We start from the raw sequence: 14,575 nt of genomic DNA on the forward strand, positions 1-14,575 counted from the left end.
ATCACTGTGGCTGCCTATAGGAATCTCTATGAAGTGATGCTTACAGGAACAGAAATGAATCAAAGAGCAAACCACCATAACCAATCTTGGCATGGACGACATTTCACAAAAGCTGGAGCAATGAAGCATACTATCTAACCTTCATGCAGCTCAATGGGTTGGAGTGTATCATCTTCAGAATTCTCACTCTGAGCTCTTCACAAAATTCAGCTGGTCTGTGACTATTACACATAGTCTGGCTCCTCTCTGCTTATTTCAAGTAGCTTGTCTAATCTGACTTCCATAGATAGTTTTGCTTTCCAGCTTATATACTCTTGTGGATGAAGGTACTTAGGGAATCTGGTCAATTTCATGGAAATCCTAAAGGTATTTGAATTGTATACTTCCTGTAATAACATGTTTCCCTTTGAGACAGAAAGTTCACCTCCCCTTGAACATACCTTCCTTTTGCTTCCATGTAAATATCCTGTGTTCAATGGGCTCCCTGACAAGATACAAACTTTTATTCTTAGAAGCAACTGCTACAAGACAATTTCAAATACTCAGAGATGTCCAAAATTTAGTAATAGTCCATGGACAGCTGAGAGTGGTTTCTTTCAAGGGAGAGAAGTTAGAATGCAGATATATGATAGGGTTAAGGAAATAATGGAGTAAGAAATGTTAAATGATGTGAGGATTTTGTAGGTCAGGGAAGAAAAAGAAATATAGGTAGAGATAACTTAACACTAAAGGCTTTCAGAAAAAGTAATGTGAAAATTTTTACTATAGTAGTTTCCTAAAATATAAGCATATGCTTACATTTTAAAAAGCTCAATGGAATTATCCTACAGTGGGACTACAATATCCATATTAGATACCACAGGATAACAAGTAAATGCACCTTGTTAGGAATGGGTCACTTCTATCAAAATTGTTGGCCAATGAGAGCCTCATAGGCTGTCAAAAATACAGGTTATTGCCATTGCTCTAGGTTACCCTCCAGAACATGATATTTAAACCATATCACTGAAGACTCTGCTATACTGAGCCATAGTAAAGCCTTGTGAGTATGTTGGTTTATTATTTATTAACCTAAGATTGTTTATAGTAATTCTGGCAAATAGAATAATAAAATACAAGAAAAGAAAGTTCATGAATATTTACACCAAGCTTTATTTATCTCACTGTCTTCTGGATTTTCCATCACTCAGTTATTCTAGTCTTCAGTTTCTTGGTCTCTTTCAATCTTTGCTTCTTTTATCCTAGAGTTGTACTAGTGATGTTCCTGCTACCCTGTTTCTTTCCTTTTAGCCAAGCTGACTTTCTTACATTGACTTTTTTGTATAACAACTCCATGATATCTCAAATTTTGCCTGGGCTCAGTCCTTGTCTACCAAATTCACTGGTCCACAAACCCCAAAACTGGATTTATTTTATTTTATTTTCCACATCTAAAGTATTTTTTCGGTCTCCAAATTGCCTTCAATACTTACATTGACATCTATTGTCCTTTACCACATAACAATGATTTTTCCTGCCAAAATTATGAATTGTCTATTAAAAACCAGGCTTTTCCTGGGATTACCCTGGAGTGATGTGTATATCATAATATCATAGGAGATTACTAGGACCCATTTAGAAGAAACATGATTTATAGTTATTTATTACTTCTCTAAAGTGCTGTATATGTGACTATCTCAGAGTTTTGTACATAATCAGCATAGTTATATCATAGAATATTCAAGAAGAATTGTTAGATGTGATATCTTCCCATTTGTCAGTGTTCCATCATGCTTTCAGGTGTCCAGCTCTAAACCATCAACATCTTGAAACTCTGCTTTCATACTCTCATCTTCATTTACCACTGAAATTCTACTGATTTATTTTGACTGAGTACATCAGCCATTATATTGATCTTGGTAAAACAATTGTTTATTTAGAAATTTATTTCACATAGCTATCTTCGTGTGAATGTGAGTAACTGCTAATTCTTCTCAAATATCTTTTCTGCTTTCCCTTTGGTATCCCTACATATTATTTATGCTTTCTCTTAATCCTGCCTAAAACTTCAGACTCCAATTTGAATATCACCACTGAGAAACATGTCACCACGTCCTCTGGCCTGTTGCACTGTGTCTACAAATGTGGGAAAGAGTTGTTTGTTATATATATATTTGGTTTTCTGAGACAGGGTTTCTCTGTGTAGCTTTGGAGCCTATCCTGGAACTCACTCTGTAGGCCAGGCTGGTCTCGAACTCACAGAGATCTGCCTGGCTCTGCCTCCCAAGTGCTTGGATTAAAGGTGTGCACAACCATGACCCATTGTTTTATGTTTTCATTTTTAAAGTCATAAAATAATCTCAAATTCTGAGCTACATAAATGGGAAATTCAGGTTCTTTTCTAACGAGGTCCTTAGAGTGATTAAGGTTGCAGATGGGCACTAGAGAAATATAGATCTGTTTCACTCTTCTTTCCTACTACGTTTTTGAATGTTTAAATTAATTTTGTAACTTGAGTTTCTAAAAGGTCTTATTAATAAAAAACCCAGTGCCAGAAATTGGGGTGAATTCTGAAAGATCAGAGAGACATAACAAGCCACAACCAACCTCACCTCATCAACTCTTCATCTGATCTTGTTTCCACAAATCCTTGAACTGAAAGATTCTGAGTTCTCACCCCTGAGGATCTCAGTTGAACTGCTTAAAAAGCCTCTAGTTACTGGTCTTCATGCCTTATATACATTTTTGCTTCCTGCCATCACTTCCTGGGATTAAAGTCAAATTGCCTTTCTCTGCCCAGACATCACTTTCTTCCTAGTGATGGGATTAAAGGCATTTGTGCTTCCCAAATCCTTGGTAGCAAAGACAATAGATCACAAGTGTTGGGATTAAAGGTATGTGCCACCATGCCTGGTTCTGTCCAGATTATGGCCTTGAACTCACAGAGATCCAGACAGATCACTGCCTCCCAAGTGATAGGATTAAAGGCATCTGTGCCACCACTGTCTGGCTCCTATGTCTAATCTAGTTGCGGTTCTGCTCTCTGATTCCCAGATAAGTTTTATTGGGGTGCACAATACATCAACCACACTTGTCAAAGATCAGATTTTTACATGCACATCACAAAAGTCTGGATCCTTATTATATTAAATGAAACAAAAGACTCTTAGAATTTCATGTAAAATCTGTTGTTTCTAAAGAATTAGATTTTATTGTATAAAAGAGATCCATTATAGTCATGGATGCACTTAGAGGAAATAAAAGCACAACAGTCCTTGTTCAAAAAGGCTCATGTTAGCAGGACATTGCAGGGTTGTGCAGGCCACTCATTCTTAAAAACACTCATTTTTAAAGACCTCTCGGCACCTCAGGAGCTTGAGGAAAGCATCAATTTTATGAGTGTCCCTTCTCAGGCATCGGACCAGGCTATAAAAGGCAAAAAGGTGAGTGTCTTCATCAGATGATTGCAAGTCTGCCAGTCCAGACCAGACAGGGTACGAATCTTTTTCAACTTCATGATGGCTCTAAACATCAAATGGACAGATGTTAGTCACGTTATCCCCTCATAGGTCTCTCTCTCTCTCTCTCTCTCTCTCTCTCTCTCTCTCTCTCTCTCTCTCTCTGTAATAGACGTGATTGGAGGTCAGTGGTCAATTTTGGGTAAAGTTCCTCCAGTGAAGCCTACTTTGATTTTTGAGAAATCTGCTCTTACTTTTACCTGCATCTCATGGCTAATCTCTTTAAGTCTGAGCCACTAGTCTAAGGACTACAAAGGGAAGACACCACATCACCCATTTGACACAAATCCTGGAACTGGACTCAGGTCCTCACACATGGAAGGAAGGCACTTACAGACAAGAGACATCATCCAGTGCATGTTCAGTATAAATTGTTAATTATTTTTTGTAAAACACAGAGGACTATAAATTTATAATGAGAATTTCTGGAAATTAGGGTAAAGGCATTAGACACCAAAACATAATTTGGAGAGAGCCATATGTATTTTCTGACATGCCACTGATCTTAGATAAGACAGATCCATACACAAGCAGACAGATAGTGAACCAGGAGGCACTATTTAAATCTAAATATGGAATTAACTAAAAGACAATGAAAGGTTAGTATCAGTACTTTCACTTTGAGGAGTTTTACATGTTCTCAGTACTCTCCCTGATGTGTACTTCATACTATATTAGTTCTGGTAGAGTGTCCTGATCCTTTCCTTCATTTCAGATAAATCCATTCTACATTGTATACACTCTATTGAATCCTTGAACATGAGCAGTATATTTCACTTAATGTATTGTGTGCAAGCAATCCAAGCAGTGACTGTTATATGATCTTCTGCACTTTGGCTGTAGTGTCCACCCCATCCAAGGAAAGCCACTGTCGAAATGACTATGAGGCACAGACCTATTTTCTACAGAGATCACTGTACTAAGGGCTTATTAAGTGACCTTGTATTTTGGTATTTCAAAATTCTTGTTGAGTTACATAATTCACAAACTTTATACATAGGATGAACAAAGACACATGTTGAAACAGCTTACCCTACTGAGGATGGTCTTTATTCCTTCCAGAAGCACATGGGTTTTGTCCTTCACAGCATTGGCTGTTTTCAGCATTTCATCAGAAGCTCCAGGGAGGGAGGGCACTGCAGAAATCAGGTGTTTCAGCGGTTCTTCCCAGGCATGGGAAATATTGATCATTGTTTTGAGAAGATCTTCAGTCTAGGAAAACATCATTAGATATCACCTTAAACTAACTGACATACAGCTGTGTTGATAGATACTTGTGCTTTTTTTCACAAGGGAGGCAAACTACAGTGTATTTTTATTAGTAGTAATATATGTTAATGACTTCAAAATATTTAAGTATTACCTGAAAATAAAATTTCAGCTACTGAATTCTACTTTGCTAAATAAAACAAATTGGGTCTTAATAATTTTGACTGTTCAAAATGAGCATATTTCATTTTTCATTTACGTTCTACCATTTTTCCTAGTTGTTTGAACTATTCTATTTGATTGCTTGCCCTGTCTATGAGAAAAGTAGGTTTACAGGGCTCAGGAGTTGTCCAAAATATGACTCATATTACATTGATGCCAATAATCTCAGGAGCTAATGCTTCAAATCATTTCTATACTACTGAATCAAATTGATCTCTCATATACTTACTTAAGATATTTATATTATGGTAGACTATTATAACAGGTGACTTCAGACAAAATGCTTTCCAAAATCCTGCTTTTTCTTTTATCTGCCTGATTTCTGCAACCTTTGATTCTAGAGGAGTTGTATAATTATTGACATATACACAAAAAATTATTATAAAGAATTGCTTTAATTCCAGACATTGGTAGAAATCAGAGTGGAAATTTGGCCTGTAATTGTTAGTACAATGTCAGAATCATACAAAATAAATTCTCTAGTAAGCTATTTACTGTGATGATTATAAGGAATCTTACAGACTATGGAAATACAGAATAAAGAGTAATTCAACTATAATCTAAATAAAATGTTTATGAGTAAATGGAGACACCAATAGTGATAACCAACATATTCCTAGTAGCATTAGACAAAAAGATTAAGAATGATAATGATTACATGACATGAAAGAAGTTTAGTTTAAATTTTTACTTAATATGCAAGGGAAATGACTTCTGTGTACTGTTTGGAACCACAGTTCATTGTCTTTTCAAAAGTACTATTATCAGAGACTATTTTTCAAAATTAAATATTTCAGTGTCATCAGTGTGTTATTCCCATCGTGTGAAAAAGTAATCTGTATAGTTTGTTCTGTTTCTTTTTTCTTTATGATAACCACACTTTATTCATGAGAATATCTTGTATATGAATTATTTGTGTTGGTAATACCAGCATGACTGGAAAATAGATTATGTCTGTGAAATTGCTATATGTATTATTTTATATAAATAAAACTGATGCTTATGACAAGTAGCCAGAATGAAGAGATCATAACACATATACATTAGATCTTCAGAGTTATGTAGATGTCTTCAAAATAGAAGTCACCCAGAGGAACATGATATAGTTTAGAGAAGAGTCTTTTGTACAGTTAAGATGTAGGTAGGAGAAGGCAGATCAGTCAGGGAAGACTGTACAAATAAGGATGGAACAAAAATAGGTCCAGGAGAGTTTAAAAAAATAAGAAGAAAGGACACACTCACTGCTCAGTTTGGTAACATGATGCCAGAGGAGAATCCTTCAGTGTTATATCACAAACATAAAGGGATTTGCATTTACTCTTTATGTATCTTTATATATTAAAATGAGTGTCCAGTTCAGATCAAAACGTTCCCAGGAAAAGCAGAAGGTATTGGTAAAAATAGTTTTCTATGAGACAACTACAATTCTGAGACATTATGATTTGGCAGGCATTTTAGTTAGTGCTAAGGTTATCAGCTCTATGATGTGATTGTTCTCTGACAGCCGCATCCTTTGATCTATTGGATAAAAATATCCACACCTCTTCTTGTCTTAGTAATCACACACAGCACAGTTACCTTTGTATAGCATAACTTGTTTCATAAAAAACAGGGAGGAAACCTACTTTTGTTTCATGGGCTTCATCACGAGACTGTGGAGTGTGGATGGAAGCAGTGTGGCATAGGCTGGGCATTCTGGTCTTGTACCAACTGCTCCTGAAATATTTCATGTCCTGGATGAAATGAAATGAAATGATTTAGTTAACTGGGGATTAAGAATTGAGTAGAAACTAACATTGTATGTTTGATAAACCCCACATTTTTGATATTTAAGAACAAAAATTGAAACAGTAGAATGATGGAAACACCATCTGCCTACCCTTCATTCCTGTCTGCATGCAATCTACTCAACTGTCCTCTCAATCTCTTCCCCTCTTTACTGCTCCCTTGTATTGTACTTGCTAATGTTATTGTTTGGAAAGAAAGCAATAAGATGCACCTAAACTTCTAATTACTTACATCTTTAAGTATCAGATTTTCTAGAATGAGTGTCAGAGAAATAATTATTTTTCAATGGCACACACCTTTTTTTAATATAAGAACTGTTCATTTATAACTTGGTTCTCAAATATCAACAAGTGCCAACACAATAAAAAATGTTCATGATAAACGTAGGATTCACAAATATTATTACAATAAATAATTAACCATTAAATTCTAGTTGCATTTTAAGGAAATAGCACAGAGTGAAGTAAGAATTCACACAAATATTCAAAGTTTCTGTGCTAATGATACGAAGGAAGTACTTGCATAAGATATTTCTTAAGAAAATACAAAGCAGTTAATTCTAACTATCAACAAATTTAAAAGAGTTAAAGTGTTCTTAGCAATGTTGTGCAGCTAGAAGATTAGTGGAAGAATGAGAGGTATGAGAAAACTAGTAATGGAAAACAACAATAGTAATGTATATTCCCTATAAATGTAGCGATATATAATCCATATGTTCAATATTCAATGGACATTTGCTTTGCTGTTTCCTCACTGACAGGCCTGGATGGATGAGTTAAATCCCTGGGGGAGAGGGAATATAGTTTTTGTCTAATGTAGCCCTTCAAATTCACTAAGACATTCATTGCTAAAAATGATAACCCTGGATTGTTTGCATTTATGAGCTTATCTGTAACTATGTTGTTTTATTATGTTTATTGTTTACATGATTTCAATTTGCTTAATTTTTTTCTCTCCACCCAACTAACTTCAACTACCCTGTACTAGTTATCTTCAGATCAGTCAATAAGGAATGTTTATGAATACAGAACCCATGGATACGTGCCCAGGAAATCAAAATTCCAACTAAGAAGTTCAAAGTTGTTATTGTTAAAGTTAGTAAAGGAAAATTTGAAATATCATTGAATTATTTTTGAGATTTTATGAAATTTCATATTTTGCCCTTTATACATTTTGTTATATGATTTTTTCTATTACCTATAAATTGAATTATTTGGAATTGGATACATGACCCATTCCAATTTAATTAGTGATTAGCTATGTGAAGGTACTTTTAGAAAAGAATCCAGAGGCAAGGACATTACTTACAAATTCATGGTATAAATCTGCAGCCTGGAAATATGTAGTATGAGACTGATCAACCACTCGATCATACAAGTCTTCAGTGGACACAAAGCCAGTTGGTTTGGAGGCCACATGCTCCCAAAGCAGCAGATTTGACACCATCAGCAACATACATACCCCTGCAATCAGAGAAATGGCAATGAGGTGATCTATACAAATCAGGTTACAATAGTTAAACAAGCTGGGAATGTGTTCTGAGGGCCCTCTGCTATGTGAATTTTGTTGATATACCTTGCTAGAGCATTCACTTTTTCAACTGGTATAATACAGAGATAGCTACATTTTTCCATTAAAAGTTTGACATGTGGGAGACATTTCACAGTTTGCATTTGCTCCAAAAGAGTTTCTCAAGTTTGCAAACACATGGAGTTTGATTAACCAGGAACCCCAGTCTTCAAGTCATTATCTGCACATATTTGAAATTCTAGAGAATTTATGTTGTCTTTCATTTTATTAAATACATTATTATTGTAACTAATTCACTTTCCTTGTACATATCACTTAAGACTGGGGTGATTTGATAGTTTATTCAGGTAGATTTATGTGAGCAGTTATCCAAGCTTGTCACACAAATTAATTATAACTTCCTATTTCCGTGCTTGAAGCAATTGGACTACATCTTTAATATTGTGTTTTCAATATACCCTAATTTCTCTAAAATGCAAATTGAACACTTTGAGTTATAAGATTATGATTATGATTATTGTTATCATTGGTTTTTCAAGACATGGTTTCTTAGAGTTGTTTTGGTGCCTATCCTGGACGTCACTCTGTAGACAAGGCTAGCCTGGAACTCGCAGAGATCTATCTGGCTCTGCCTCTAAGTGCTGGGTTTAAAAGCATGTACCACAGCCACCCAGTTCTGTTGTATTATCTTTTGTTCTAGACTATAACTTTTAAAATGGAAGATGTTATACATCTAATGGCTCTGACATATCAGTAACGATGTTCCATTTTACCGTCCTGTTAATAAAGACAACACAATATAACTCTGAGAATTGCCTGTGTCTGTAACACAAGGAAGTTCCTATTGAAAAATCTGAGCTCAAACTTAATCAAGCAACTAGAATATAGATAGTTCTTTCAGCTCTGTGTTGAGTTCTCTCTAGATTAAACATGATCAAATATCATTTCCCTCCAAAATTCAGAGCAGACCACACCAAAAAAAAAAAAACCCTAAAAACAGTCTTTGTGAAATATACACTAAGGATTACTTAGACTCGAAGAAGTACCCAGTGAATGGCTACTTACCAGAGCTTGGTAAAGTCAAAGCAAGCTGCATCTTTGAGATGATCCACCACAGAATGAACTTCAACTCGGTAAAGCTGCTTCACCTGAGTGCTGCCTTCAGTCAACTTTCCACCTCCCATATATACCACCAGATTGTAGCCAAAGCCAGACCGAGCTGGAGGCCAGATTGAATCAACATCTATAGATCAGTGACATTCTTCCCTCAGGGTTTGCTAACATTCTCTTTATATTTACCATAGTTATATGTCAATATGTGTCACCCTGCTTTCCCCCCATAAGATCTATAGAATGCAAGTCATTCTCTGAATCAGAAAGACCATCTCTGTTCATTCATCACTCATTTTCAGGTAAGCAGGAGAAAAGTCTTATTCCCCAATTCTTTTCCCTAGTTAAATGTCTTATATGTCTGTTGTGTCTTCTGCAATGTCCCCTAGTGTTTCTGGTGATGATAAATGTTTTCCATAATCTACCCTATCTCCATACAAGTCTACCATTAACACTGTAAAATATTTATCTCAACAAACTCAGTAACAGATCCAATAATCAACAGGTCTAAACACAAATGTTTAGAAGGCATTTTGACAAGAACTTCATACCCATTGATGAAAATTCTACTTGTAGATGCAGATCATGAGATTTTTAGGCACCTTATTTTAGCTGTCTTAAAATATAAGATATTGATTGCTTTATGTGTCTTGAGACTTAGAACATAGCCGATAATTGTTGGTTGCAATGGCAACTGCTGTGCCATGGTTTTCCTACTTACTACACTCTATCAATTTTGCTGATGGCTGTATCATGTCACTGAATTATAGCAATTTTAGGCAATTATCCTGAAATTGCTACACAGTGACCAGGATCACCATGAAAGTTATTCCAAGTTGTAATAGATCCTATATCATAGAACCTCAAAATTTTGATTTTCCCTGATCAAAATATTCAATTTCTTTAGCAATTGGACTATGTGTTTATTTCTGATGTGCAAATAACAATAGAGGCAGCAGCATGGATAAAGTTATGGTATCCCGTACCTCATGGAAAAATATCTAGAGAAGAAACCAACTTTGACCCGTAAAGTTCAATATATATATTGATATATATTGAATTGATATATATATATATATCATTCCTTTTTCTGGGCCTGATGAGCCCCTTGTATAATTTTATTTTCACTACTGTGTTCATTGTTTTTCAAGATCTTTTACAAAGACATTCAGAGCATAGGTCTATTTCAGGGAGCAGTTAGAAATGGTGGATAGTTTTGAGTTAATGCAAAATGTTATTGATATTGAGAATCTGTAAGAATACAATAAAGTTATAACAAGGTCTACTGGAGTATGAAAAACACCTACGTTTATCAACTATTAAGGGAGAAAGTTGATTATGTGAGAATGTACAGGAGAAACTATTTCAGCCCTCTATAATCTACCAACATTTTGCCTCATCTTGGAATTTTGAATTTTACTGTGCCTCAAAATTTAAGAAAGAATTTGAGGGGATACTTAGGTACATTTCAGCGTCAAGTAGGACCACATCCTTCTAGGTTCTACTCCTTTCACTTCACCCTCAAGCTCCATTAAGGGCTGAGACATAAACTACAGAAGTCTGGTGACTACAGCCTGTTTATTGATAAAATCGTTTTACTTAGATTGCCCAAGAATGACTTTAAAATTTCCATCTTAACATCACCCGTTACTTACAACAACGTATATTTGCCTATAAATCACCCTGAAGTAATCCTCTATATTATATAAACATAAATCAACATAACACATTTCCTTTCATACTCTTTTTTTAAGTTTTCTTTCTTTGGGGGGCAGGGTTAAAAACAGCGTTTGTCTGGGTAGCTTTGTGTCTTTGCTGTAGACACACTACTCACTACTACTGGATACTCACTCTGTAGCCCAGGCTGGCCTTGAACTCATACCTGCCTCTGCATCTCCTGTGCTGGGATTAAAGGCATGTGCCACCACTGCCCATCCCCTTTCATATTCTTGATACAAGAAAGATATTATCACAGTATACTCTGATACCTTAGTACCTGCTTGACCTCAAGTCACTCTTGTGCCATTTAGATTCCAAGGACAGATTTTTTTTTCCCTACAGCCCATCTTGATTGCTTAAATACTTGGATCATCTATAACCTCTCTATAGTAATCGCCATCCTCTGGTTTACTTCTGATATCTGATTATATTCTAACCAAAGTGACTGTGCCTTACTCTTCGGCTATCAAACTATCACTTTTTCCCACTGACATATTATAATGTATCCATTAGTTATGTAGCAGTTTGACTCAGTAGCAACATCCAAAAAGATGAGAAGTTCGTATCCTCTGTCAACTCAGAGTATAACTCTGCAGATCAATGGTATTTAAATTTCTTATATCCTACAAATGGTTTTCTGCATCAGAGCAGAGACAATGTGGGGGTCACATAACCTTCAAGGTAGTCACAATTACTCAGCATCACAGTCAGACTTTGATATGATCTTAACTGTGTCCTAAATAGTTTCAGAATTTATAGGACCTCCCCAGGCTTGGGATGAAGGAGAAATTTACCTTCTGCACTTCCTCCTAGTTCAGGAAGAAGGTAAAGAAAAAAATCAAGGTCATTTTCATTTACTAATTCTTTTTTAATTAATTTCTGGTGAAATTAGGGAAACTGATATTTTTAGTCTTTTACTTGTTTGGTTAGAGTTACACCAAGGTAATTTTGTGAAAGGGGTTTTCCTGATTACTTTCTCTGTCTGTTCGACATTCGTATTTAAGAAGTCTACCAATATTTGTATTGCATTAATACTCTCATTGCTAAATCCTTAAACCATAATTCTTAGCATTTAATATTTTGGGCGTCATTCTTTTGTTTTTATTTTTCCTTGTTTATGTAGATTCAATTTACTTTGGTTATATTCTCTCCACACAACTACCTACAATGCAGTTTTCCTACACTCAATATATTCAGAACTATGGGTAATGAATGCCCACAAAGACTGAACCCCTGAGTGTGTACCCAGGACATCACAGTTCTTCTCTGGAATTATTTCTTTTTTCTATTTTTTATTTAAGAATTTATTTATTCATTTTACATATCAATCACAGATACCACTCTTGTCCATCCTTCCACTCCCTCATCTTCCCTCTCCCCTTACACCTCTATCCCCTCCTTCAAAATGGTAAGGCCTCCCATGGGGGATTCATCAATGCCTGGTACATTTAGTTGAGGCAGGACTAATCCCCTCTGCCCTGCATCAAGGGTGAGCAAGGCTTCACATCATAGGGAATGGGCTCTAGAATGCCAGTTCATGAAATAGGGATTGATGGTGATCCCACTGCCAGGGGCCCCTCAAACAGACCAAGCTACACAACTGACTTCCATATACAAAAGGCTTAGTATGGTCCTATTCAGGTTCCATAGCTGTTGCTCTAAAGTTCGTGAGTGCCTAAGAGCTCGGTTCAGTTCTCTCTGTAGATTTCCCTATTATTATCTTGATCTCTCTTGCTCTCATAATCCCTCTTCCCTCTCTTAGAGGCCTTACCCTTCTGTAATGTTGGGGGAGTGGATGTGGATGGGGGAAGCAGGAGGAAGGACAAGAGGAGGATCTGTGTTTGGTATTTAACAGAAATATTATAAATAAAAATACTTTTCTTTAAAAAAAAAAAATACATCCCCAACACTCGGGAGGCAGAGCCAAACAGATTTCAGTGAGTTCAAGGCCAACCTGGGTTACAGAGTGAGTTCCAGGAAAAGTGCAAAGCTACACAGATAAACCCTGTCTGAAAAAACAAAAAAACAAAAACAAAACAAAACAAAAAAAACCCATCTCTTTCATTGCTCTTTTTTAATCCATCCCTCCCCCATCCCAACCATCCTGTTCTCTCATGTTCTTATGCTCCATCCCTTCCACTAATAATGTGGAAGGATACCAGATTAACTAAAAAAAAATAGTAGACCTCCTATATACAAATGATAAACAGGCCAAGCTAGAAATCAGAGAAACATCACCTTTTATAATAGCAATAAAAAATATAAAATACATTGGGGTAACTCTAGCCAAGAAAGAGTATGCTCTGTGACAGGAATTTTATCTTTATAGAAAGAAATTGAAGAAGATATAAAAAATGGAAATATATCCCATGCTCAAGGATAGGTAGAACCATCATAATAAAAAAGTCAATCTTACCCAAAGCAATCTACATATTCAATTCAAACATCATCAAAATTATATCAGAATTCTTTGCAGACCTAGAAAGAAGAATACTAAACTTCATATGAAAAAAAAACCCTCAGGAATTCTTTTAGGAATTGGTATCTAAAGAAGTATTTGAAATCAACTTGTTATTGTTAAAGTTATTCTAGACAAACTTCAAGAACTTGAAATATTTCATTCTTTACATATTGTTGAGATTTCATGAAACTGCTTGTTGTGCCCATTCTACATTTGAGTGAGGAAAATAAAGAGTAAAAGTTACATTTTCCAGTACACAACAGAGTATGAAATGTTGGAGAGTTCCCACAATCTGGACATGCTCCAGGAGAACTAAACTTGCAAATATGTGAAGTTTTGATTATCTGAGCCAGTCTTCATGTCATTGTATGCACATGTGTGAAAGTATTGGGAATTTATGACCATCTTACTTTTTGCTAAATGAACTTTATGATTGTAACTCACTCGTTACCCTTGTATGTACCACTTTAGACCAGATGGTTTGATGGTACCAGTCTTGGTTTCCTTTTAGCATTTCATTTGACATATTCCAAACTACTAAAGACACAAACCTATCATTGTCTACATTAGACTTCATAAATGAATGCTTGTTCCAGTTGATTTATTTGTGCCCACATACCTAAGACCTGAGAACACTAATTTATTGTAACTTCTTGTTTCTGTACATAAGGCAATTGTGCCATTCATTTAATCTTCTATTCTCAATAAACCTTAAAATATCAATAATGTAAGTAAATCATTTTGAGTTATATTAATTTTTTTCTGTAAGGTGATGTTTGCAATGGAAGGTATTAAATAGCTGATGCTTCTTAGATACTAGTAACATTGCCCTCTTTTTCCCTCATAATATAAACCAATGCAAAATAGCTATAAGCATTGTCATGTGTCTGTAAACAAGGATGATTCCTATTTGAAAGCCACTGATTTAAAAGTTAATTGAGCAAATACAACCTAAAATGATCTCATTATGTTGCCATGTCTCCATGAAACATGATCAAATAACAGTTTACAGAGATGCAGAACTGACCGCTCCAAGGAC

The 14,575-nt window shown here is 35.5% G+C and overlaps 1 protein-coding gene across 1 annotated transcript; it reads right to left on the minus strand.

Annotated features, from left to right (window-relative positions):
* Window positions 1–3,165: 3,165 nt before the first annotated feature.
* Window positions 3,166–9,405, minus strand: LOC102909155 (prolactin-3D4-like). The gene is made up of 5 exons (XM_076571567.1): window positions 9,312–9,405; window positions 8,025–8,179; window positions 6,554–6,661; window positions 4,530–4,709; window positions 3,166–3,503 (listed from the first exon to the last, which is right to left on the minus strand). The coding sequence occupies exons 1-5, from the start codon at window positions 9,340–9,342 to the stop codon at window positions 3,312–3,314; spliced, it is 666 nt and encodes a 221-aa protein (XP_076427682.1). The 5' UTR covers window positions 9,343–9,405; the 3' UTR covers window positions 3,166–3,311.
* Between the last annotated feature and the right edge of the window lie 5,170 nt (window positions 9,406–14,575).

Source organism: Peromyscus maniculatus, chromosome 5, assembly GCF_049852395.1.
Source record: "Peromyscus maniculatus bairdii isolate BWxNUB_F1_BW_parent chromosome 5, HU_Pman_BW_mat_3.1, whole genome shotgun sequence".
NCBI classification, from domain to species: domain Eukaryota; kingdom Metazoa; phylum Chordata; class Mammalia; order Rodentia; family Cricetidae; genus Peromyscus; species Peromyscus maniculatus.